Here is a 25,703-nt window from a genome sequence, read left to right as displayed (position 1 = left end):
CCATACGAAGAGTACACTCTTTGTTTAGATTGGTCATTTAATTGACAGAGTTTAAAATAAAGCATCTTCATTGGCTTTCGAAAAAATAGAATTTTCCGAGCGTTTAGCCTGGACAAAAACTTAACAGCTTTGTGCTGTCTCTATCTATCTATCTCCCATCAGGCGATTTTAAAGATACCGCCCTGCATAGCGGCGATGGAAATCAATTAAGAAACTAAATAAGAAACTTCTGGAACTAAAAACATGGAATATCAGCCTACAAATAAGAAACTTTTAGAACTAGGCCCTTCGCCAGGTTTCTTATAAAAAAACCCCGTGTAATTCAAGTTCACCAATTCATGTTTTCATTGTCTAGTATTGTTGTTTGTCGGCTTTCTCGTGAAAGAGGAAACACCCACATGTTCGCAAGCATTAACCTTTCATAGTGTTACCCTCATAAATAGCGTTAACAATGACATTAAAGTTTTTTCAAATTTAAAAAAACATTAATAAATGTTGAGAAAAGGCACTCTTTTTATTAGCAACATCTTATTGGGTCGAATCTTTAAAAAATGGAGCATCAGCGATACAGAAACTTACGTAGGCTTTAGATTCACGCATTCTCGACTTGTCAGGATTCATTTGTCCAGATTGAACTCAGGCCGCAGGCTCGCGCAGCGTATTTTAGATCCAAGTTCTATATACATGGATGCTATATGGGATACAATTCCACATAAAACACCAGCGGAACTACTGAAATGGGAGCGATAACTTTAGGATCTTAATGTTGTACAAAAACTGAAAATTCTTAAACGCTTGACTCACCACTTTGCACTCCTGTGGTTGCAAACAAAAAACGTGTGGTGCGTTTTAACCCAACTATACATGTTTTCAACTCAATTATCTAGTCAGCAAATTAATACTAATGGTAACACTAAATAACCATAAATACAACACACAATTCAAATTCTGCTTTCTGCACTACTGTTATTTAAGCACAAAGGCGTCCTTTTATACTTTTTCCGTCAGTCTAGGAAGCGCGCTGCGCATGAATATTGTAAGGGTGCATTTTCTTCGTCACGTCGTTTATTTTATAAACCTGTGGATAGGCCGTATTTAAGCCATTGTACAGAGTTTATTTTTTCCAAATTTTTCTAAATTTTGTTAAACAGCAAGCAACTATAGAATAATGACTTTGAAGTGTTTGTCCACGCTAGCAGGATTTCTGAAAATTTGTCGCTACAATCCACAACGCTTCGGTCCAACCCTGCGCCGTATGAAACTTTTGGGCTCCGACAATAATTACTCGCTAGAAAATATGACTAGTAGATTTAAACACGGTCTAACTTTGCATTAATTTTACAGCCAGTTTTGGAGGCTTTAAAGTATTGAGCATTTGACGCCTAGATATTTTGTCGGGACATATTTATTAACCTGTTTTTGAGGCAAAGTGAACTACGGAATTAGATTGCTAATGGTCAATGTAGATAACCACCCTAAAGTTGACACTTGTGGAACAGTCCGCATGGTATCAACTGAACTTAATAATATATAAAATATAAAATAGTCAACCAAGAAGCGGAGAAGGCAAGGTTGCCAAAGTACACTTTCTTTTTTATAAGAATTTTGTTTATAAGAATGTTCAAAATTTAGAAATATTTATTGAAAGAATTAACCCGAGGCCCAAAGTTTGTAATCAGACGCCCTTGTTGCATTTTTCAATGTTTTCAACTCGTTTAAAAGTATAATCTGATAAGTTTGTTTTTTATAGCAAGAAGTTATTGTTATTCAAGTTGTTTAAAGCGAGTTTTTGTTTTTTCATATTTCTTGCCTCTCTTACAAAATTTTGCTGGTATTTAAAAATAACTTAAGAATATTTAGGCTCATTTTTGACTAATCATTACCAATCATAAGGCTTGGTTCATTAAAGTAATTCTTTTAAAAAGACAAAGTGCATTACAGAAAGAAAATATTAAATTTTAAGAGTGATATTTTGTTTAGCTACTGGTGTTATTTTGTCTAGCCACTGCTAAACAGTGCCGCCAAAAGTTTAGCTTCCTCATTTCTGATGCTACCGAATTTCAATGCTTTTTCCGGCAATCCAGAGATGCAAAACCTCGGTTTGTCCCTTGCTGAGACATATTTACTTCCAATTTAAATGCCATCGCTCTAAGCATAAGCAGTAGGCTTATTACATTGATATAATTTTCTTAGTGAAACGTAATTATTGCCATTTTTAAACAATAAAACAGCAACAATGAAACACAGTTAGAAACAGTTTGGCGCCGTAGAATAGTGGTTGGCGCCGTAGATTAGTGGTTATAGCTCTCGTACTCTGTGCGGGAGACCGGGGTTCGAATCCTCTTGACGGCGATTCAACATGGGCGAGTGAATGTTACCATAGCCCGGGTTAACCCAAGCCATGTGAGGGAAATTGGGAAGATGGCACACTGTGTGGGCCGTTGGATGTTGCCGGGAGTTGTCTAGTAGAGCACGGGCCCTAATTGGGTCTGCGTCGCTCAAAATGAGCATTAAATACTCTAGGACTCTCCATCTAAGCCATGGGCCCTCCTGGAAATAATAGACAGGGTATATCCCTCGATATTTGTGAGGCTAGCCATGTAAAATATGCACATCTATCTATCTATCTATCAGGCAGCGGGGAGGGCGCTGTGGGGCAATTTTTTCAGAGACAACTGAAGCCGAATCTCCAACTTTTCGTCATGACGAAAATCGCAACTAATCAATTTCGAGTATAATTGACGATCGTTGTAAAAATCGTCCCGCGGAGATTCGCTGGCTACAACAACGTCCGGTAATATTTAAAATAGCAGCATCCAACTTTTTAAAATAAAATCATGTGTACAATTTAACAATTTTGCGTGGAAAGTGTGACCAATTTCAAAAAAGCATGGCGATGCAATGTGGGCTGCAACAATTATCCTTTGCTTTTTATCCCCAATGTTATCCGTTATCCCATCTATATCGTGAATATATTTGTGATCACGAACAGGACCCCGTTTCGAACAACCTCCTGTACTTCCAGTTGAGAAGTGTGTGCTCCCTTTAAGACAACCAACAGCAAAACTTTTTAACAAATATTTGAAAAACAGCTAGCTAGCTAGCTATCCATCCTATCACCATTACTGTAACCACAAACACTATTGTAAGCTTCCTTCGTTTCATACCGCACTGGCACCTTTGTGTTGCAAACACAACCAATTTTTTCTTTTGAGGTGCAACCATCCAGCGTTCTTGGCACATGTCAAGTGAGCCCACATTTTACATGTGTCACAGTCAACCCAGCTGATCACGGAACTTCTACTTGCGTCATCGTCATCCTTACCTACAACACAAGTCTTTGAAATGTGTTTACTCTGAGAATTTCAAATTCTACAACTGTTTCTTTTTCGTTTTCTGTCTTATCCAATACAAACCAGATAACATAACCATTAGTAACTTTTTGGAGAGGCATATGTGACGGTGTCTCCTGGGCATGATTGGTTCCTTTGTTTACGGGGATAGTGTATGTGCAAAGAAGAGCATAATCTGTCAGTTCCGTTCCAACTTGCTCGACAGTTGACAACCACAAGTCTTAAATTGTCCCTGAAGCATGTGACTCTACCTATATCTTTTTCAAAGTTTGACACTAGAAAAATAATAGAAAAAAAAATTATAAATCATAAAGAATTCTTTGTGATTGGCGATAGGAAAAGGTTACTTGCGATTATATGTGTTTTCCTGTAGCGAGAGTTACGGAAAACATACCCTGGCCAAAAACTGCCCATCAATATTTTCTTCCATGTTTCAGTTAAAATAAACAGAAACTGGCTACAAAGCATTCGATTGCACAGTTCGAATTTGGTGCGTCACAAGAGAAATCAATTACTCAGATCGAATTGTGTATTGTATTTCGTGAAGTGTATGCTAGGGCTTGTGCGAAAAGGAAGAAGGCTCGCTGATTCAGTTTAGAGGCAATTTATAATCAGAAAAACATAGCGGCAGGGTTGTGAGGTGACTCGAAGGAAAGAAAAGATAAGAATGTTGATAGATTTTCCTTTGCTTGTTTTATCCTTCTCTTAGAAATTCAAACACCAGAATCAAAACAGTGCATTTTTTTTTTCACAACAGTCGGAGGACACTAACCAAATATATTTTTGTGTCACGCCTTATAGAAGCTTTTAGAAGAACCTTATATATAGAAGCTACTCACAAAATTTTATCACAAACCAAGTTCCAGGTCCTGAGTTATTGGGTCATCAGCAAAAAATTAGGAGGCCTCGGACAAGCAAACAAGTACTATTTTTGCATAAAATTTTATGTCAATCAATTCACCTTTATGCATTGATGAAGTTTGAATGCACATCCCTTAACAGGTCTAAAATTACTGATGACAGAAAATGTCAAAATTTGCTATTACTTAAATATGACACCATAATTTATGCAGCATAATTAAATTTGAATTTCTTTAAATGTAAATATCCGGAAAATGAAAAGAGCTTTTTTTATAAAATTAAGCTCTATAACATAAGCCCAACATCATTTATACCTTGGGTTCCCTTTAATGAATAATTTAGACAAGCTATTTATATTTTCTTTACTGGGTCAAGGATATATATACAATATATATATATATTGGCTCTTGTATTCCACAGGTCGTAGGTCACAGGTCAAAATATATAACAATATATGTTTAGCTTGCTTTTGATATTTTTCAACGTTCAACATGCGCAATCAATCATTTTGGTAGCTCTTTTCGGTGATGCTGTGCCATAAATACATAAATTGGACCGTTACGTTAGACTAAAAAGACCCTGGGACGAGGTTGGTATTTCATCAGAAATTACCCACAGGCACATAATATAAGAAAAAAAAATAAAAACAATTGCCAGTTTATCAGATACTTTTCACACCTATCAGAAGAATAACCACAGCCCTTAAAATTAGCGTCGGCATTCGGCACTGCCGACGTAATTACCGACGTAAAATACGAAGATATCGCTGTTGCGTCGGCAAAAAAATTGCCGACGTAATTTTGTTGTGAAATTTTTAAATAACAATAATTTTGGTTTTCTTTGAGCTTCTTTCACTCAATGCGACTACAAAATAATTAAATTCGATTTTCAGAGTTAGGCCATTAGGCTGAACTAAAGCATCAACAAAATCAAAAAGCTTATAAATGCCAAAATTAAAAATGTTAGGTGTTATTATGAAGAACGTAAGGTATGGAGAACATTAAAGTTGCGGCCCCTTTCCATCATGCTGACACTCTTATGCTCGGCTGGTGTATTACACTGAGACTCGAACGAAAGACGGAAGAACATTTGGAACCATGCCACAAGTCAGTCCGACCTTCATCGTCACAGAGAATACTGCGAGAAGAGTGCGCACCCATTCAAGTTAAATATAACCAGAACATGGGAGAGGTTAGATGTTGTGTACCTTAATACAGCTTTCGGACGAATGTTCTCGTGTTGTTGAATAAAGTTTAAAAAATCCTTTTAAAAGGGGAAAGAGAAATCAAACATGCTTAGTAAAAATAATCGAAAAATTGTATATCGTATTAAAAAGAAGTCCAGAAGTTTTTTCTCCCACACAACACAGCAGGCAATAAGTCTGCCCTGCCCTCGGTTTTGTGAAAAGAGATGTTCTGCGAAGACTCTAACAATTGACTCTCCTGTACAGTGTTGCTTCATGTTAAACTGTGCCTTTGACAAGCATTTTTGAAGCATGTCACCGGCGACTTCTGCGATATACAACATAATGATTTTCCTAACCTAATGAATTAATCTTGAAACATAAAAGCCAGTTGGCAGTGGACTTTTAAACTTACAAAGTTCACCATCCAGAAGTTAGGCCAATTTCCCATTTATCGGCGTCTTAGGAGATCAATGCATCGAAATTATGAGAGGACTACCTCTAATAAAACGTGAATGACGAAAGTTATTGCCAGCTGAAAAATTTAACTAAAAAAAAATTAGTTGAAATGTATCTCACGTTGGCAGTTCTATTGCCGACGTAAAAAAATTTTAATTTCAAGGGCTGTAGCCAGCATTAGTTGGGATGTGCGATTGACTGACCTATCTTTTCCATCCCAACACGTGGCTTTTTCCACCGCCCCAAGGAACACACAGACGGGCACCAAACAAATCTTCTACCGGGTGGCACTCGAGCTTCATGCTTCACACAGGCCATTTCGTGAGAGGCGTGCCATCGCACCCGCACGCCCTCACACACGTGAGATTTGTTTAGGCGTGCGATTCATCGCACGCGCAAAACGTTATAAAAAAATGCAACAATATTTTAATCTTTGTAAGGTCGCCTTTTGTAGAATTTAAAAGAAATTCAGCATTATTTAAGTTGAAATAACTAAAAGATAATATAATTAATAAGAAAAAAAACTTCTTTAATAACGAAATATTCCTTTAGATATATAATAATTTTTATGATTCATTGAACATAAGGTTTATTAAATATTATTATTAGCGGCTGTTCGACTTTCCGTAATTTAATTTAATTTAAATATCTGTTTGCCCCACAAGTAATAACAAAGTTTAATTAACCAGTCTGCTTAGGACTTCTTCGTATTTAGGTTAAAATTCCCTGCCGTACAATGTTGGAACTTGCACTTTGTATGTTCCTTACGCCAAAACAGCAGCTCCTGTGCGGTGTACATGGGTAAAGGAAATGTTTTTGCAAAAAAAATTTTTTTCATCGCACGCGCAGAATTTTAGAGCCGTGTGATCTACCGCACGCCTGCCTAAAATCTTACGAAATGGCCTGTTCACACATTGTTTTAGCAGGATTTAACAGCATTTACTTTATTTCGCAGATAGCCTACTTCGGGAAACTACTCCATTTAACAATAGCTCAACTGTACCCCCCACACACAATGTAAAACATAAATTAATCCTACTTGGTATCTCTACTGACATAAAAAGTCCAACACACGTCCACTGAAATACTCCACCAAATGCACGCAAAACATCTCACAATACAAACATATCTCCCTGTAGATAGACCATAACCAACGAATATATGGCATAATATTCCACCTGACACTAACAATACTCTCTATAGCTACATAATAGATGCATATTTTCCTCGACAGGACATAACCAACGACAGGCCATAACCAACGTAATTTGGCATAATATGTCGCATAACTGTAATAAAATATTCTTTATTATTACATGTAGAAGAATATTTTGCCTGTAGATAAAGCATAATCACTGTAATGTTCCGTTGATCTTTAGCTTGATTATTAAGACCCAAGTCCCTAGCGCTGTTCCGATGTCACTATTAAAGAATAAAAAAAGCGAATATAATTTAGGGTGAAGGGTCTCCTTAAGAGACAAGAGAGGAGTTGAACGTCCTCCACCATACCTTAGTTTAAAGGGGCGATTGTGGAAGTCCCATGAAATGCCACATAGTGATGGTGTCACTTTAAAAAACACCCAGTCCGGTCTGTGAACGGTTGGCGTTAGGAAGGGCATCCAGCTGTAAAACAATGCCAAAACTCTTTATTAATGGCCGTACGAATAGTTAATCAGACAAACTGCGTAAACGGGGCTGGAACTCTAAGGAGTGAAGGTGTCGCGCACGGTAGGACAGATGTCAGATGTGAGCATCGTCAGACCGTTACCCAGCTATCACATCACAAGGTAGATAACACTAGGTTGAGGATGGCTAGTGTAAATGTTGGTACTCTGAGAGGTAGAGCAGGTGAAGTAGTTGAAATGTTAGAACGTAGATCTGTTGATATGTGTTGTGTTCAGGAAGTTAGGTGGAGAGGAGCTTCAGTGAGATTTGTGGAAGGTAGGAGGGCAAGGTATAAGCTTTTTTGGATTGGTAATAGTGATGGATATGGAGGAGTTGGCATATTCGTTGCAGAGAAGTGGGTAGAAAAAGTAATAGATGTTATGCGTGTTAATAGTCGTATTATAGTGATAAAGTTTTTGATAGGTAATAGGATTGTCACTTTTATGTCAGTTTATGCTCCACAGTGTGGACTCAGTGAGGAAGATAAAGATAAGTTTTATGATGAGTTAATAGCAGTCACATCAAAGTTTGGAGGCACTGAACTTGTCATGGTGGGCGGCGACTTTAATGGTCATGTTGGGAAGTCATCTGAAGGTTATAGAGGTGTGCATGGAGGCTATGGATTTGGGAGCAGAAATAAGGAAGGGGAGAGATTGCTTGAGTTTGGAATGGCAACGGACATGGTGGTTTGCAACACATCATTCAGTAAGAGACAGAGTAGGCTGATAACATATGAGTCAGGTGGTTGTAAGACACAGATAGATTACTTTTTGGTTAGAAAGTCAGACAAGAAAGTGGTGAAGGACGTGAAAGTTATATCGGGGGAAGAGTGTGTTTCCCAGCATAGGTTGCTGGTTTGTGATATTATCTTAAAGAGTGTCAGAGAAGCCAAGGGAAAGTACAGGCCCCGTCAAAAAGTCTGGAAGCTGAAGGAAGAGATTGTAGCAAGACAATTTAGTGCAAAAGTTCAGCAGTTAGCCTACAATAGTCAATGTGATAGTGACAATGTTGAAAGTACTTGGACTACTTTGAAGAATTGTCTTCTAGAAGCTTCTGATGATACCTGTGGGTGGACGAAAGGACCAGCTAGACATAGACAGACCTGGTGGTGGAATAATGAGGTTGACCAGTGTATAAAGGAAAAGAGGAAACTTTGGAAAGAGTGGAAGTCAGGTGGTAGTAAAAATATTTACTTAGAAGCTAAGCGTCGGGCTCGTACAGCAGTGTATAAGGCAAAATCAGAAGCAGAGAGAAACAGATTTGCAGATGTGTTAAGAAGGGAAGACCAGCGCAATGAGGTATTCAAGATAGCAAAGCAAATGAAGAAGAATAATCAAGATATTGTAGGTGAGAAGTGTATACGTAATGATGAAGGTGTTTTGGCTAGCACAGAGGAGGAGAAAAGGGTAGCTTGGAAGAATCATTATCAGAGGTTGCTTAACACTGAGTTTGATTGGGATGAGGATAATTTGTCTGATGATGATGTCGTAGAAGGACCAGCCATGCAGATCAAGACAGAATGGGTAGTGGAGGCTATTAGGAAAATGAAGATTGGCAAGGCTGCAGGAGTATCAGGTATTGTCGCAGAGATGGTAAAAGCATCTGGATATATTGGAGTTGAGCTTATTACAAGTCTTGCTAACCAGATTATAAAGGATGGTGCTATTCCGAGTGAGTGGCAGTCGAGTGTAATAGTGAATTGTTTCAAGGGCAAGGGTGATGCATTAGAAAGGGGTAACTATAGAGGTTTGAAGTTGGTTGATCAAGTAATGAAAGTTATTGAAAGAGTGATTGATAAGTTACTTAGAGAAAGAATTGATATAGATAAGATGCAATTTGGTTTTGTTCCAGGGCGTGGCACTACAGATGCAATATTTTTACTCAGACAGCTTCAGGAAAAGTATTTAGGAAAGAGAAAGAATCTCTATTTTGCCTTTGTAGATTTAGAGAAAGCTTTTGATAGAGTGCCACGTAAAGTTATTTGGTGGGCTATGAGAAAATTAGGTGTGGATGAGTGGCTAGTTACGATGGTTCAGTCTATGTACAGCAATGCTAGAAGTCGTGTCAGGATTAAAGATTCACTTAGTGATGAATTTAGTGTAAATGTTGGTGTACATCAGGGTTCTGTACTTAGTCCTTTGTTGTTTATTCTAGTCTTAGAAGCGCTGTCGATGGAGTTCAGAACAGGTTGTCCATGGGAGTTATTGTATGCAGATGATTTGGTTCTCATAGCAGAGTCGATGGAAGAATTAGTTGAAAAGTTTGAGAAGTGGAAAAAAGGACTAGAAAAGAAAGGGCTGAAGGTAAACACAGCAAAGTCTAAAGTCATGATAAGTAGCATTGCAGCCAAGTGTGACCTTGTAGTTGGAAAGTGGCCTTGTGGAGTTTGCAGGAAAGGGGTTGGTAGTAACTCAATTTTTTGTCAGACTTGCAAGCATTGGGTACATAAGAAGTGCAGTAGTATTAGTGGAAGGTTAAGAGCTGGCATACAGTTTGTATGCAAGCGTTGCAAAGGTGAGATTATAGAGAATGAAGTATTTCCAGCTTTAATGATGTACAACAGTGGCTCGTTAGAGATAGTTAAGAACTTCTGTTACTTAGGTTATATGTTGGGCAGTGAAGGGGGTGTTGGAAGAAGTGTTACTTGCAGGATAGGTTCTGCTTGGAAAAAGTTTAGAGAGTTACTTCCTTTATTGACTAGCAGAGTCCTGTCAATTGAGGTAAAAGGTAGGTTGTATGAGGCCTGTGTAAGAAGTGTTATGTTGCACGGTAGTGAGCAATGGGCAGTGAAGCAGGAAGATCTTGACCGTTTAGAAAGGAAAGATATGAGAATGGTTAGGTGGATGTGTAATGCCAGTCTGAGAGACAGAAAGAGTTCAGATGAGCTAAGAAGCAGGCTAAGTCTCAGTAGAATTAAAGATGTTATCCAGATAAGAAGATTGAATTGGCTGGGGCACTTGGAAAGAATGGAGGAGGATAATTGGGTAAGAAAGTGTAGAGACTTGATAGTTCCTGGGGCAAAGCCCAGAGGCAGACCGAGAAAGACTTGGCAGGAGGTTATAAGGACAGACTTGATAGAGAGGAAATTGAGTTTAGATCTAACACAGTCTAGATCAGATTGGAAGAGGGTCATAAATATACCCCGTCCAACCCATGCTAGCATGGAAAACGGACGTTAAGCCGAGAATGATGATGATGATGATGAATATAATTGGTATCAGTCATCAATAACAGAAAGGACTGTAAACGCGTTAATTCTCTAAAGAACTCAAGGACTAAGTTTGTTAACAGACTTTAGCGCCAGGTGTTTCGTGCATCTTATATTCGCATATTCTAATCAGAATATATAAAGGGGCAGTTGTAGTTCTCCTCAGTGTTAAAGATTACAAAAAATGTCTAAAATTGTCTGTATTGCGTATTTTATAATGGCGCTGCATCAGGAAACTGGAAATGGCTAAAATTATTTCCATTGTCGTAATTTAGAACATCTCTAGATACGATCATATCAGATATGTTTTTACCATCTCTTTTGAGCAACACCATTTTAGAAAGTGAAAGAGCTCTTCACAAAAGATCGATAAAAACTGGCGGCCTTGGAATACCAATACCAACAGAAAGTGCTGCCGTCGATTACGAGTCATCAAAAATCATCACTGCTCCACTATTTGCTGCCATCATTGCTCAGACTGATTCTCTTCCGAATAAAGATGAAACAAAACGAGTTAAAGGTTGTCATGTGAACGTTGTCAGGGAAGCTCGAAAACAAGACGAAATGTTAATTAACAATCAGCTGAATAGGTGTGAGATCAGCAATGGAACAGAATAGTGAAAAAGGTGCCTCAAGCTGGCTTAACGTTTTACCAATAAATGAACAAGGTTTCGATCTTACAAAGGAGTTTCAAGATGTACTTGCGCTGAGATACAATCATTCAGTGATTAATCTTCCATCAAAATGTGTGTGCGGAGATGATTTCAATGCCACCCATGCCATGTGCTGTAAAAAAAGGTGGTTTTGTGACCATGCGTCATGATAACGTACATGATTTCGAAGCGAATTTGTTGCAAAAAGTTTGTAATGATGTGGAAATCGAGCCAAAGCTTTCACCAGTCAACAACGATGAAGCAAGGCTTGATGTAAGAGCCAGGGGTTTTTGGCGTCCAGGACAGTCTACTTACTTTGATGTACGTTTGACCAATGTATATGCCCTATCGCAAATTGAAACGTCAATTAGTAAAATATATAAGAAGCATGAGGCTGAAAAAAAAGGTAAATACAATCAGCGTGTATGAGATAACGAACATGGTACATTCACCCCACTTGTCTTTTCCATAAACGGGGGAATGAGCAAAGAATGTTCTGTATTTCACAAATTTCTTGCAGAAAAAATTTCACAGAAATCCGGCGAACAATACGATAAAATAATGACTTAATGAGATGTAAACTGTTCTTCGTAATAATGAAATCTGCTTTGCTCTGCCTTAGAGGTTCCAGATCCTTGAATACTAAGTTTGCACACAGAGGTGGTTAATGATTTTGATCTTGCCTGTGTAGATGCCAGAATATAAAGTTTTTATTTTATTTAGTCACCAATGCACACTTCTCTTATATTCAGTCAAACACTTGTGTGGCTCATAGCCATTGACAATAAAGTTTTACTTTAACCTTAGTCTATTTATATTTTAATTAAATTGTAATTATTTTTAATGAATAAATATATTTATATTTTTTAATAGCTCTGGCAACAAAGTAAAATAGAGAGTTGGCGAAAATTGAAAAAAAAAATTTTGGAACATCTTAAAATTTTGACCTGTGTCCTGCGTGACCTGTGGAATACACCAGCCGCAATATATATTGCTTTATTTTGCTAAAAGATTTTCAGGGTTTTAAATATTATTTAGAAAGTCTGTAGTTTATTATTTTGTGAAACTGTTGCTTAACCAGTAAAGTGCTTTACTCATATGTAAAAGGTTTAATCCTCACATAAGGCCTTTGTCTAATTAGGTAGAATTTTAGAGATTTCTATAGCTCAAGTGGGAGCTTAATCTCTCTAGCACTGTCTTTGTGGTTCCTGCTGGAAATAATTGATAACATATATGCTAGGCTAACCACAAAAATTAAATCACTGCCACTTTACAATAAAAGATTTAACGTATTCAATTGATCTTTACATAAGTCTTTAGCACTCAGAAAAGACTAATTACAAGCATAATCATATATATTTTTAGAAAATGTTGTTTAAAAAGATATTGCAGCAACAAAAAATTCATTGGAAACGTATTCATCAAAATTTTGGTGTGTATTACTCATTAGACTGCAATATACCAGCATCAAACAGCAATGGTGGGGTATCAACAGAAAATGTACAGAAAAGAAGGAGGATGTTGGTTTATGCTAAAGGTTTGTCACTATTGTAGATTTTCATTTTTCCTATTGAGTACATGAACAGGATACCAGGTCAGGACAGGACGTGAAAATCCTGTTTTGTATTTGCAAACAGACATTAGCAACACTAAGCAAAGTTAGTGGAGCTTAGTTTGTTCATTTGCAAACTGACATGCAGATCCGAAGTTATTGGTTCATCAGCAAAAAGTACAGAGGCCTGGGATGAGCAAATGAGTGTTATTTTAACAAAAAAAATTATGTTAATCAATTCACCTTTATAATATCTATGCATTGTTAAAGTTTGAATGCACATCCCTTAACAGGTTTAATATCACTAAAAATGTTAAAAATTTACTGTTGCTTAAATATGAAATCATAATTTATGCAGCATAATGAAATCTGAAATTCTTTAGAATATCTTAAGAACGAAAAGAGCTTTCATTCAAATGTCAATTTAAATGAAATGTTATAGAAAAATATACTGATAACATAAAAGTGATGCAATATTAAAACTGATATAACAGACATATAACAACAAGAATTTTTGAAATGAGCTTATAAATTTATGCCTTTACTTACAAGTTTTAAAACTTGTGCATGTACTTGCACACTTGCAAATAGTACTTATATTGCACATGCTGTGTCAGTTAATTGTGCCTGTGGAATGCAACCTTCGAAATAATTTTTGGAGACAAAATGTCATCAGACAAAATGTCCACCACATCTCCAACGTGTCCGTAGCTCGTTTTGAACTTTTGTTGGACAAAACGTCTGATAGATTTCCGTCTTGGTCGGACACTTTAAGATCTCAGAATTATTGAATAGTCCTGATCCTTTTAATCCATAAGCAAGCCTATTCATAGCCAACCTGACCATCCTAGTTAATTCACCGACTCCTGACTTAGTTAAAAGAACTACGTAGATATGAATCTCTATTGCCCAGCCCTTTCGTTGTTGGTAACCAAGTCTTACACAAGAAATCCAGCCATGCGGTTCTTAACTAATGTGGAAATAAACCCCGACAGAGCGCAGATGAAGCAAATTTGCAAAACTGCACTTACAGGCGGAACAGACATTATTACATCATGGATTTAATTGTAGATAATTTCTTCATTTGACAAAACAATTGGAATAGCAGGTCAAGTGTCATTTTTATTTGAACAATTTTAAAAACGAAACCCATGTGCGGTATAATTTTTTTTCTGTATAAATTTTGTTAAAATGTAGCTGAACTTTCTGAATGAATTTTAAAGTTTTATTTGAGCCACATGGATAAAGATTTTTTCTTAATTTGAAAACGAAGCATATTTTTTCCTATTCAATGAGTCTACGAATAATAATAATAATCATAATAATACAAACTTAAAAACTTTTTTTATTTTATATATTTTAAATTTTCTTTAGCGGCAGCTTTTTTTGCGATTTAATTATTAAAATGTGCAGCCTTTCTTTTGTTTTTAACAGCGCTTAACACATTTATTATTGGTGGGGTGTATCACACACATGATTAAGTAACTTTCATGATGGCACATGGCAGATGAAAACAAAACGAAAGAGATGTGAAACTACGAATGATTAAATGATACAAGATTATATTTGAATTATCTTGTTATTTTTGCATGTTTTAATTTTTGAAGTTATAATAGGGGAGATGTAGCTACAGAAACGTATTGGACAAAATGACAGGCCAGAACTGATTTTCGTCGGACATATTTGTGTCTGGGTCGTACAATCTCTGATGTCTGACCGCTATTTCGAGGGCTGGGAATGTATAACAACATCAGAATGGTACTGTTTTCTCTTAATATTTTTAACATTTTATAGGAAAGACATTTGTTGACTGGAAAAGAATTAGATTGAAGGCAGGGGATGGAGGTAGTGGTTGTGCCTCCTTTGTTCACTCAAGGTTTGTTTTGTACAACATTTAACAATTTTTAATATTTTTCGCATTGGAATTTTTTGTGAATCTTTTCTTGCTCCAAAAAATCTTTCTTATATATATGAAATATTATTTTTTTTATTGACAAAAGTTTTGCCTACACCTGACACTGCAATAATTGTTTTAATTCCTCTCTAATAGCGGATAATTTTTTTAATATAATTTGTTTATTCACGTAATATTAGAGTTTTGAATTTTTTTTGTACGAAAGATAAAATATCTTTAAGATATTTTATAAAAGAAACTTAATGTGTGAGGTTTTTTTCTAAATTAAAAACAAAAACAAAAAAGTTTGTGACACACTACATGTTAATAAAAACATTTGTTTTTATAATGATGTCTAAATTATTTTTTGTGTGCTGGATGTCACAATAAAAGTTGATTAACCACTCGCTGCACGTTGTTTGTTTGTCGGAGTAATATTTATTGTTGAACTTTCAGCGAGAGCATTCTCTGACAATTAATTCGCTGATTTTCCATGGGCTTACGACTAGCCTATATTATAATACCCGTATACGTCTGTCTGTCTGTCACGCGTAATGGTAGCTTAGCTACGTAAGTAGTGAGGGGCACGCAATGCGGTATAAAAAGGACGGGCGAAGCAGTGCATTTTTCCACGGGCTATCGACTAGTACTATGCTAAAGCGCTCCACCTGAATGTGTGGAACAGTTTACAGTTTTTATTAATCGCTCTTCACAGTTACTTGTGGCTTAACCCAAATTTCGACTCTGGGTCCCTAGTTAGTTTAAGTAGTACAACAGAATCGCATTTTGGATTTGGTCTCTTTTGTTAATTCTAAACCGATGAACGTAGTCATAAGCTTTTTGTTTCTTTCACCTACTTCTATTTCTTTTTGTTGTTGTTAAACTTGTAGGATCAAACTTTATGGTCAAATTTTAGATATCTTGAACTTTTGCAGGTATATTTAATAAAACATTTCTGAGATATCACTACACCACAAGCAATAATATTTAATAAATTGATATGCTAAAACGTCTTCATTTTCTTATGAATGCTAAGTGTAGTGCAGTATTAATTTTCACAGATTACTTTTTGTACATATGGGAAGACCTTAATTCTATTATAATTTTAAAACTTTAAAGATTCACGATAGGTTGCGCTATGGTGATGTATTGCTAAGAAAACATATTTCATGCAGTTAATTTGTAGGGCTACATCCATCGTCCCCTAAAAATATATATAAAGCATATAAATACACTATGAATGTTTAAAGATATACTAATAACAAAAAAACGGTTGAAATAAATCAAAAATTATAGAAGAGACAAACAAAAAATTATTTTGTGGCAGCCAGAAAATAAATTTTAAGCGAGAGAAAGAAAATATTGATTTCCAAATCCTAAAATCTACTAAGATAGCTACTATAAATAACTTTATTTCACAACTAAGTATTCATATATCTTTCATATATCTTTAAGTTCAAATCAAATGTGTAAAAAACTCAATTATAAATAATTCAGCACTCACAAAGACATAAACAAAATTAATTTATAGTAGGACTTTTTTATGGCGCAGATGACCAAGCCAATCGGTCTGGTCTTTAAAATCAACACTCCATATTGAACTTTTATTCAGCAGCCCTACTGCAGCGCAGTTCGCTTCTCCTTTAAAACCTCAAAAAATCAAAGCAATTTGTTTGGTCGGCCCGTGCCAAACGGTGATGGAATAGGATTAGATCCTACTCTTTCGCCTGGCCACTGCGACCGAACGCATTGTTTTTAGAGAATCTGATTCTGAAGTCTTATTGGCTTGCATTTTTTTACCGCTTTAAGCTCTCTAAACTTACATGAAGCATTTTGCAAGTTTAAGATAATACAATGGAATAATACCTATTTATTTCAAATGACAGAACAACATTGTAGAAGCTCTGTACAAAACAGGCTACTGGCAATCTTGAAAGGCATAGGGAACAAAATTACACACCAAAAAGAAACCGAAATCTTTTAGCCTTAATGTAACCTAGCCATAATTTTTTTGTTATTTGAAAAAAAATGTTTAAAACTTTGCTATTGCTTTATTGAACATAAATATTGGACATTGGTTTCCTGAATTCTGTCATAACAATTATATTAATAATTAATGCCACTCTTTATTTGACTAAATGATGTAAAGAAAAACTTTAATCTTAAAAAAAAAAATGTCATTTTAAAAACCACTACAGGAAATTAAATTAACAAAAACTCTGGATTTATTCGTAAAATGTGGACATGCTGGCCTATGTGTCTGAAATACTAAAAATAACCCCTAGCTGTTAAAATAAGTTAAAAATATAAGCATCAAGGTTGACTAGTAAAACAAGGTGTTTATAAATCATACTAACACAGATAGGTTCCTATCATTTTTAGTGATTCTTATAAACTATAGAATTCCCAACAGATAAGGACAGAACATGAGTTTGGGTTTTAAAATATTACTTCTACAAATTCAACAAATTTGAGATGACATGCTTCTTTTAACCTAGGGATAAAAAAGGTGGACCGAATGGTGGAGATGGCGGAAAGGGTGGCAGTATTTTAATTGAAGCTGATAAAAATTGTGTACAATTTCTCAAACTTAAACATCAATATATTGCAGCAAATGGAGGCAGTGGTCACCAAAAAAACAGACATGGTAAAAACGGAAAGGATGTTATTCTAAAGGTAGTTTTCCTGTGCTGCTTATTGAGATTGTTACATTTATAAAGTTGAGCTACACACTACTCGTATTACAATCTATAGCACACCAAATGTAAAAATGGTTAGGCAGGTATGGGAATATCTAATGCCATGAATAATCCACAAATAAAATTAAATTGCCCAAATAGTAACAATTTTTTTCCTTATTTGCAAGCCAAATGTGAATTTGTTAAGTGAGTTTTACATTTCTTAAGTTCTAAAACATGCTAGTTAATATGTTCTTATCTTTATTTATCACTATGTAAATGGATACTCAAGGGCTACACAGAAATTAGATGTGCCACAAACACATAAAAATTTCATTGATTAAAGCAATCAGGTAGGAGCAGAGTGCTGTAAATAAAGAAAGTGATTAATTGTGGTTGCAATTTTAGGCATAATTATTGTTAAATGTATGTATTTTTCACACAAGCAATACAGTTTTTAGGCAATCTGATTGGCTTAGCACTCTTAACTTAATGAGAGGTTGATATGAGCCGGTATTTCCCTTCATCAAGAAAAGTCAGCTTTAAATATTTAATTCCTGCAAAACATTACTTTTTAACATTTTATGCAAACGAAAAAAACAATGTCAAGTTTTGCAATCGAAGTATCTAGGTTGGTAGGATTGTCTGTCTAGAAATTTCTTTAACATAGCTGGTTAATAACTGGTTTATGAAAAGATGTTATAAGATATCCAGTTTTAGCTAAGATAAAAAATGCAGGACAACAAATGTATAATACAAAAATGGCTCTCCCTTATTTCTAGTCCTAATCCTTCAGCTTTTGTTTACTTAGTCAACATCCAAATCATCAAAGCTCAAGTCATATTTAGCTAGCTGACTAATAATCAGTCTTGTCTTTCTACCATGTGTGATCACACTCGCACACCTCCAGACACACCTGAAACAGAATTGGCCCTGCAGTTTTTAGGTCAAGCATAAAAATCAATATCACTCATGCAAATGTTTTTTCTTACATTAATTTTAATGTAGGAAATGTTCTGCACACCTACACTTTTCTGTATATCTGTAAGACTGAATAATTAAATTCAATATCTTTATCCATTTTTGTTGCATGTACACATTTTCCTCTTCAAAAAAGTCACAATGTTTTGATATATGGGTTAATTCTATTGAATTCTACATGGAATTTTTCTTTTAATGGTTAAAAAATACAATAGTGGCAGAGCACCCAATGCAATACAGAATTATTGTCTTTTATGATTGCACCAACCTTGGAAGCTCAGTCAGTACTTAGAACTTAGGCGCTATATTTTTCGTTATGCTGGGGGTAATTGTTATTGCATTCTCCTAATGTTAAAATCTCTATTTGCTTTCTAAACAGGTTCCAGTTGGCACTGTCATAACAGATAACGAATCTGGTGGACATGTTGCAGATTTAATACATGATGGTGATGCAATGAAGATCGTTTGTGGAGGAAAAAAAGGACTTGGCAATGTCCATTTTAAAACTCCCATGAATGTCAGGCCAAAGGAGTTCACAGAAGGACAAATTGGTGAGGAAAAAGTTATTGAAGTTGAGTTAAAGTCTATTGCAGATGTTGGATTGGTAGGATTATCGTATTTTTTTTTAAATTGCTTTTAATTTGAACTGTAATACATGCTTTTTATAAGCAATTGAAATTCCAAAATGAGGCTTAAGAATGCTTATGAAAATTACTTTTTCAGACTCAAAATATGCTTAGGTTATGCTTACTGACAAAATATATTTAACTGGAATATGCGTATGAAAAACACATAATAGGCTGAAAATACCTTATTTGAAAAAAAATATTGCATTTGAATTTCGAAAATCAGTAATTACAACTTAAAAACTTACTATATACTGGTTAATTCATACATAAAGAAAAAAAAGAAAAACTGCTCACAAAAGAAAAAACAAAAAAACTAAAAACCTTTTCTTAGGCTTTACATAATGCTTAGCATATGCTTAAAAATGACTAAATTTAAGCCTAGGGATGTTTATAAATCTCATGCTTATAAAAAACATGTAATGCATTGTCGCAAAAGTCAGTATTGTCAATGAATTGAGAACTTTTTGCCTTGCCAGAAGTAGTGGGCATCTTAAAAGTGTCTCTCAAAATAGTCTACTCAATTTTTTTTTATTCAATATAAATTTCTCCATTTTGATTTTACAATTTTGAATTTGTAAAATTTTTGACTGTATTTTCTTGACCAACTAAAATGTTAGGGGAAAGTGGATGTTTTGTTTGCTAATTTCAGTTTATTGGACCTACCTTGTACGGGTGAGGTTCTATAAAATGTCCGTCTGTTACCAGCTTTCTCAGGATTGAATCATTAAATTTTCTGATTTTTTGCACAGTGGCAAGGAGCAATAGACCCTCGAATGTGACAAAGTCAATTTCCTAAGGAAAAATCTTATCGGCTTAAAAATGACGGATTTTCGTGTAAAATGAACAAAAGCTGTCCTAAAGTATACTTTAGTAGATTTCTTGGATTAAATCATTAGTTATTCTGATTTTTGCACAATGATAGAGAACAATTGACCCTCAAATGTGACAAAGTCATTTTTTTAATAATTTTCTTTCCCATCATAATGAGTCAAAATGATTCAAAAATAAGGATTTTCAAACTTTTCTGAGGATTTGATTATTAGTTTTTTTCTGATATTATAAATCCAGTTATGTCTATTGAAGTTTCGCTTGTTCTTTTGTCAATTCAGAAATTTCTTTTTTAATTTTTTTATAGCGGATTTCAGAACAGATCTGGATTGAAATTATGATTATATAGTTAACATTTGGTTTAAACCTTGTACTTTTATAATAAAAAACAATGGGTGTTTGAAAATAGTTTGGCAACCTTTTTGTGGTTGTAATGCTAACAACATTTTTTTAAGTTTAATTTTGTTTCAGTCAAGATTTTTAAAATATAAATAACAATATTGTTTGCAGGTGGGACTACCTAATGCTGGAAAGTCAACCCTATTATGTCAAATTTCTCGTGCCACTCCAAAAGTTGCAGATTATCCTTTCACAACACTAAAGCCAAATCTTGGAGTCGTTCAATACCCAAATTCAAAAAGTATAGTTGGTAAGTGTGAATAGTGTATGGTACATAAACTTGCAGCTTAAACGATGGTAACCAGGTCTCTTTAACACTTCCAAAGTTTATTTTCCTTCATTATACTAACTTTATTTCATAGATAAATATCCTAGGCTTTTCATTTATTTACTCTTTAGTTGCAGATATTCCTGGCCTGGTTAAAGGAGCTCACAACAACAGAGGCCTTGGTCATGTTTTTTTAAGGCATGTGGAACGTTGTAAGTGCCTGCTGTACGTGATAGATGTTTCTCAGCCTAATCCATTAGATCAACTAAGAACTTTGCAATCTGAATTATATTTGTATGAAAAAGAATTGCCATCTTTACCTTCTGCTGTTGTTGCAAACAAAATTGATTTACTTAATGAAGGGAATTCAGCTGTTTATAATTCATTAGTAGCAGATGTCAGTATGCCAGTTGTTATGGTTTCAGGTAAATATTGTATAAATATTGAAAACTTAAAAACTCTTTTGTATAATGTTTGCAGTAGGGTTATATGAAATCGCATCTGTCTACCCAATTTATGCAATGTCTATATCATATTTTCATCTGCATAAGAAGTATATTGGGTTTTTGGTGATAACCAAATCAAAACATTTAAATAAAAATAATATTGAATATTCTAATGTGTTTTAAAGATATGAATAACCTAATTACTATCCATAAAATCAACAAATTGAAAAACAAACGAAACAATAACACTCCTTTTTTTTATGTTAATTACTATTTTTCATTGTTTAATACTAATTTTTTGACAATGTAATTTTGTTGGTAGCAATGCTTCAGCAAAGAAAATGCAATAATAAATACTTGCTAAAATCCATTTTGCAAACATGTTCTTCTCACTACTAACTTAACTTGTACCTGTTGTCTAATGGTATTGCCTCTGTTTAACACTTTTATTATGTTCAGTAAATTTATGATGGATTTATGTGCATGTCGCATGTTGCTTCATTTATGCAATTATGTTACGGTGTACCAATATTGCTTTAGTTTACGTATTTTTAGTTCAATTTATTTTTTAGTAATGCTTTACAATGGTTTCATAAAAGGTCAATTTAATTTAAAAAAAGGAAAACTCTTTTTGTGAAAAATTTGTTTGTGTTAAAGTCCAAGGAAAAAATCGACCTTTTTTAACCCTGGTAATTAGATGAAGCATTTTTGAATTGAAAAAAGAACTGGAAATACAAGAGAACGTTAGTTCCATACATTTTTCGTTTAATGAAAATTACCAAAAATACGTTGTTGCAGAAAAATAGTATTACATTTAAAGATCTGCTACAATTTTCTTTAAGCACGAAAGCTTATATTCCTGCCTCTCTGTTTCACCCACGCCTGTGTAAACCACCTCTACTTACCATGTCCTGACCTATCAGATACACTTTTACCTACACCAACATCATTCTCACTCAAAAAACGTCATTTTCTTAGCAGATATTACCATTGACCCCCAAACGCTGCTGCCCTTTTAGGGGTGAACTTAGCATTTTTTTGACTGGTGTAAAATAACATTGATTGCCTATCAAGGAGATCAAAAACAAACTGGGGGTTTGGGCTGCTAACTTTTTTTAATAGACCTATTTCCATATCCATTATTGTTCCGTGTAATATACATACCAAGTTACCAAATAACATGAAAACGAGATTAGTTATGAGCAAATTTTTAGTTTGCAGTAAAGAAGTGCAGATATGGTTTGTTTACTTGCTATATTTGCCAAATTATTTTGTCATATAGATTGTTATTAATATTTGGTGATAATATGGGATAATAGCATGTATTATTGGACCGTCTAATGCTTTTGTTTATTATTCTTGGTGTTAAATGAGCTATGTATTAGCTAGCTTTAAAAATGATATGAGTAGCTAGTTGACTGGCTGCTGACTTGTTCCAAAAAACGTGAAATTTCAAGCTGTTTACCAAAATGGTGATGTTGCTGGTATATATCCTGTGTCTCCAGTTTTTAAGTGTACCTTATTTTTAAACAACATGTGTGAACATAACATTAGCCAGGCTTCAAGTGAGGGTAGTTTTGGAAGTATTTATAATTCACATTTTTACACATTTGTGATTTCAGAATTGGGATGCTAATTTGACTTTGTAGGGAAAGTGTTCGACTTTAAATTTTCCTTTGGAATGTTCTTGCCTCTATTGTATATTGTATTTGTTAAAAAAATTATTTAAAATTCCAAAAAGTAAGGTATCAACCTTACTTTTTGGAATTTTAAAAGGGATGATATACTAATTTTTATTTTTTTTATTCAAAGAATTACCATCTTGGTGTTTTTTCTGGCAAATGAAATTGTCCAGTGATTTTGCTCAGTCAAAAAAAAATTTTCCTTGAGAGGATCATTTCATAAAACAATTTAAAAATTGTTGTTTGAAGAAAGCACAAAATGGTTACTGACGTGCTGCCTAGAAAAAAAAATCTGTAAAATTTTGTCCACAAAATGCTTGTCATGTCGACTTTAACTTTAATAAGTGAAAATAATGTGAAATTTTTTTATTAGGTCAAAAACAAAATTTTTGGTTTTATATTTTCACAAATCGACACTTGGAAAAATTTCATTGAGATTACTTTCATTAGGTAAACAATTTGAACAATTTTGCAAGATTAGTTTTCAAGATTTCATGTAAGCAAGAAAACAAAATACATAAGGACCTGGTGTTTAAGAACATTGAGACCGAGATTTTGAAAAAAACTGAGCACGTTCAGCTGAAATCCAGACATTCTTATAAGACAGAGTATATTTATTTATTTTCCTTTTGTTTTGCATAAAAACCTAAAAATAGGTGCCATTTAAAAAAAGACTACTTTTTTTTTGTATCGAGATTTATGATAAGCTCTATGCTCTATTAACTTATATTACTCACAAACTGTAAGTTTTAAGGTTAACCATCACAATGCTTGATACAAATGTACGATTATTGAAAGTCAGAAAGAGAGTGATGACAGAGTGCGTGTGACAGTTACATAATCACAACAGCCAATATTTTTACTCCTTGTTTCTTCTAATTCTTCTTTGCTAGAGTAAAAGAATGTGATGCCATTTATTTTATCTTTACAGAAATTAAACATAACTTTTGCTGAGAGGATTTGTTCCTTGTAAGGTCGTCTCAGACTTTCAGCAGCTGTGATTCTTTTCACTGTTCCTCCAAATGCCATCACATCGTACGGTTACACTGAAAGTTTTAATTGTTTCCCCTGATGGTCCAAGAAGATGGGACAATTGTTAGGAGGCGCATGATTTCTCTTTTATCAGTAGTATTGTTGATTTTCTCTTTGATTAGATGTATAAGCTCTTCGAAACTCCTAGCTTTTCTCTCCAGTTGATTGAATTCTGACAACTGTTCTTTTTTTAAAAAAACTGGACTTGAAGAAGGTGATGCCAAAGAGTAACATTGCCCTACTTCATAGCTCAGTTTTTCCTGAACACGAGCTAGTTTCTGCTTACTTTCAATGTGCTTATGTCTTTCTGATTTACTGTGTTTCTTTATTGGAGAGATTCTGAAGTCAGAAAGTGTGCTGTCTTTGAAAGACTGTTGTATTTCATGTGGTTGATAATCTTCCCCACAATTGTCCAACTCTTCATCCTCTGTTTGAGATAAATCCTCTTCTGCAGCAAGTTTTTTCCTGCAGTTATCGCAAATTTTCTGGCCAGGTGTGTCTGCAAAGTTTCTATTCCTCATATGCTTTGCTAAGTTAATTGTCACTGTTGACAATCTCTCTAAATAAAAATGTATTATAAAATGTAAATACTGTACTAAAATATTATTTCATCACAACGAAAAAACACAGTCGAGAGAAAACTTACTTGTTACTGTTTTCCTATGCAACTTGAAGGGATCACAGCATTTTCGTTGATGTAATGTGTAGATTTTCACATATTTGGAATAGTGTTGATTACAAATCCTTTCTACCACCACAGTAAAAGACAAATTACAGCGCCACGTAACTATTTCTCTTTCATCGTTTGTTAAATTGATTTCTGCATCACCACTACATTGCTCTTTCAAAACCATGCCAATGTAACATATCTTCAAAGTATGGTATATTAATAATTAACTCTGAAAGTACATCCCTAATCCCCCCTTTAAAAATGGAAATATGATTCTTACCTCACTTTTTTTATAATTCATTTTATACACACACAACTTTGTCCTCTGATTGGAGAGTGTCCTGTATTTTTATTTCTTGACGAAAAGACAGATCAGCTAGGGTGCAGGGAGACAGGGTGGTGGTGGTGGTGTAAAATTTCAGAAAAAAGCTTACAGAGAAGCACCTTAATCTTTTTTAGCTGAATTATTACTGATTTTATAAACCATTAAAGTCTCTGCAGCTTCAGAAACCACTGGAATTGCATACCCCCTTGTACACTTTATTTTTATAAACAAGCTTATAATAAGATAAATAGTAAAAAAAAAATGTCCTAATACTACCAGCATGCCCACCAATATGCTAAGAAAGACTTAACTTAAACACTTGAACACCTTCTTTTACATCTTTGTGAAGATGTTTCTACATTTATATAACCATATCTCATATGTAAGTGGTGATTTTCAATATGTGTCATTCAGCATGCATCAAGTATGTGAAGAATTGGTAATAGGATTTACTTTAATTGTCACTAACAGAGTAAGGCCAAATGAACCATTCAAAAAGTTTCTGACAAAAAAGTGATTCGTTATGTAGTTTTTAAAATGAAAACTTACTTGTCTTGACTAAAACTTCAGAATCTGAAAAAGTCTACAAATTTTTAGTTCCATGCCCTTCAGAACCTTAGATATAACATATCACTTGAAACAACCTCTTTCATTTGTAAGCAGGCAGATAATGATTACTCAGCTAATTGCATCTTCTACTTATGCATATCCAGCACCTGAATATTTGCTTACACAAAACATTTGTGTTCATACTGACATTATAGAATATTTTTATTGGCCAGTGTTGGTTCCACAGCATTTCATTTCACAGTACAGCACATTTACATGATTTACACATTTTGTCTTATTTTATATTTCATATACACAATCTGAATACCAAACTGCTGTTGTCACCAATGTATTTTTTGCAAGTGAGCATGCATGATCATGTGTTCAT

General features: G+C 34.5%; 2 protein-coding genes across 4 annotated transcripts in view; one reads left to right on the top strand and one right to left on the bottom strand.

Moving 5' to 3' along the window:
* Nucleotides 1-25,703, top strand: part of LOC130614588 (GTPase Obg-like) — a 49,941-nt gene that overhangs the window by 23,326 nt on the left and 912 nt on the right. For 2 of the 3 annotated variants that reach the window (XM_057436017.1, XM_057436016.1), the window contains exons 2-7: nt 12,748-12,919; nt 14,729-14,810; nt 17,327-17,504; nt 18,867-19,091; nt 20,455-20,593; nt 20,743-23,460. In XM_057436017.1, coding sequence (XP_057292000.1) covers nt 12,751-12,919; nt 14,729-14,810; nt 17,327-17,504; nt 18,867-19,091; nt 20,455-20,593; nt 20,743-21,104 — 1,155 coding nt within the window. In that variant the 5' untranslated portion in view covers nt 12,748-12,750 and the 3' untranslated portion in view covers nt 21,105-23,460. Of the gene's footprint in view, nt 1-12,747; nt 12,920-14,728; nt 14,811-17,326; nt 17,505-18,866; nt 19,092-20,454; nt 20,594-20,742; nt 23,461-25,703 lie in introns of those variants that run through there. The other variant, XM_057436018.1, reaches the window with a different exon arrangement.
* LOC130614590 (uncharacterized) lies at nt 23,441-25,667 on the bottom strand. The gene is made up of 2 exons (XM_057436020.1): nt 24,418-25,667; nt 23,441-24,330 (listed from the first exon to the last, which is right to left on the bottom strand). The coding sequence occupies exons 1-2, from the start codon at nt 24,623-24,625 to the stop codon at nt 23,795-23,797; spliced, it is 744 nt and encodes a 247-aa protein (XP_057292003.1). The 5' UTR covers nt 24,626-25,667; the 3' UTR covers nt 23,441-23,794.

The sequence above is a fragment of the Hydractinia symbiolongicarpus genome, chromosome 11 (assembly GCF_029227915.1).
Source record: "Hydractinia symbiolongicarpus strain clone_291-10 chromosome 11, HSymV2.1, whole genome shotgun sequence".
Lineage (NCBI taxonomy): Eukaryota > Metazoa > Cnidaria > Hydrozoa > Anthoathecata > Hydractiniidae > Hydractinia > Hydractinia symbiolongicarpus.
The sequence above is the reverse complement of the archived record's forward strand: the minus strand, read 5'-3'. Positions and strand labels throughout refer to the sequence as shown.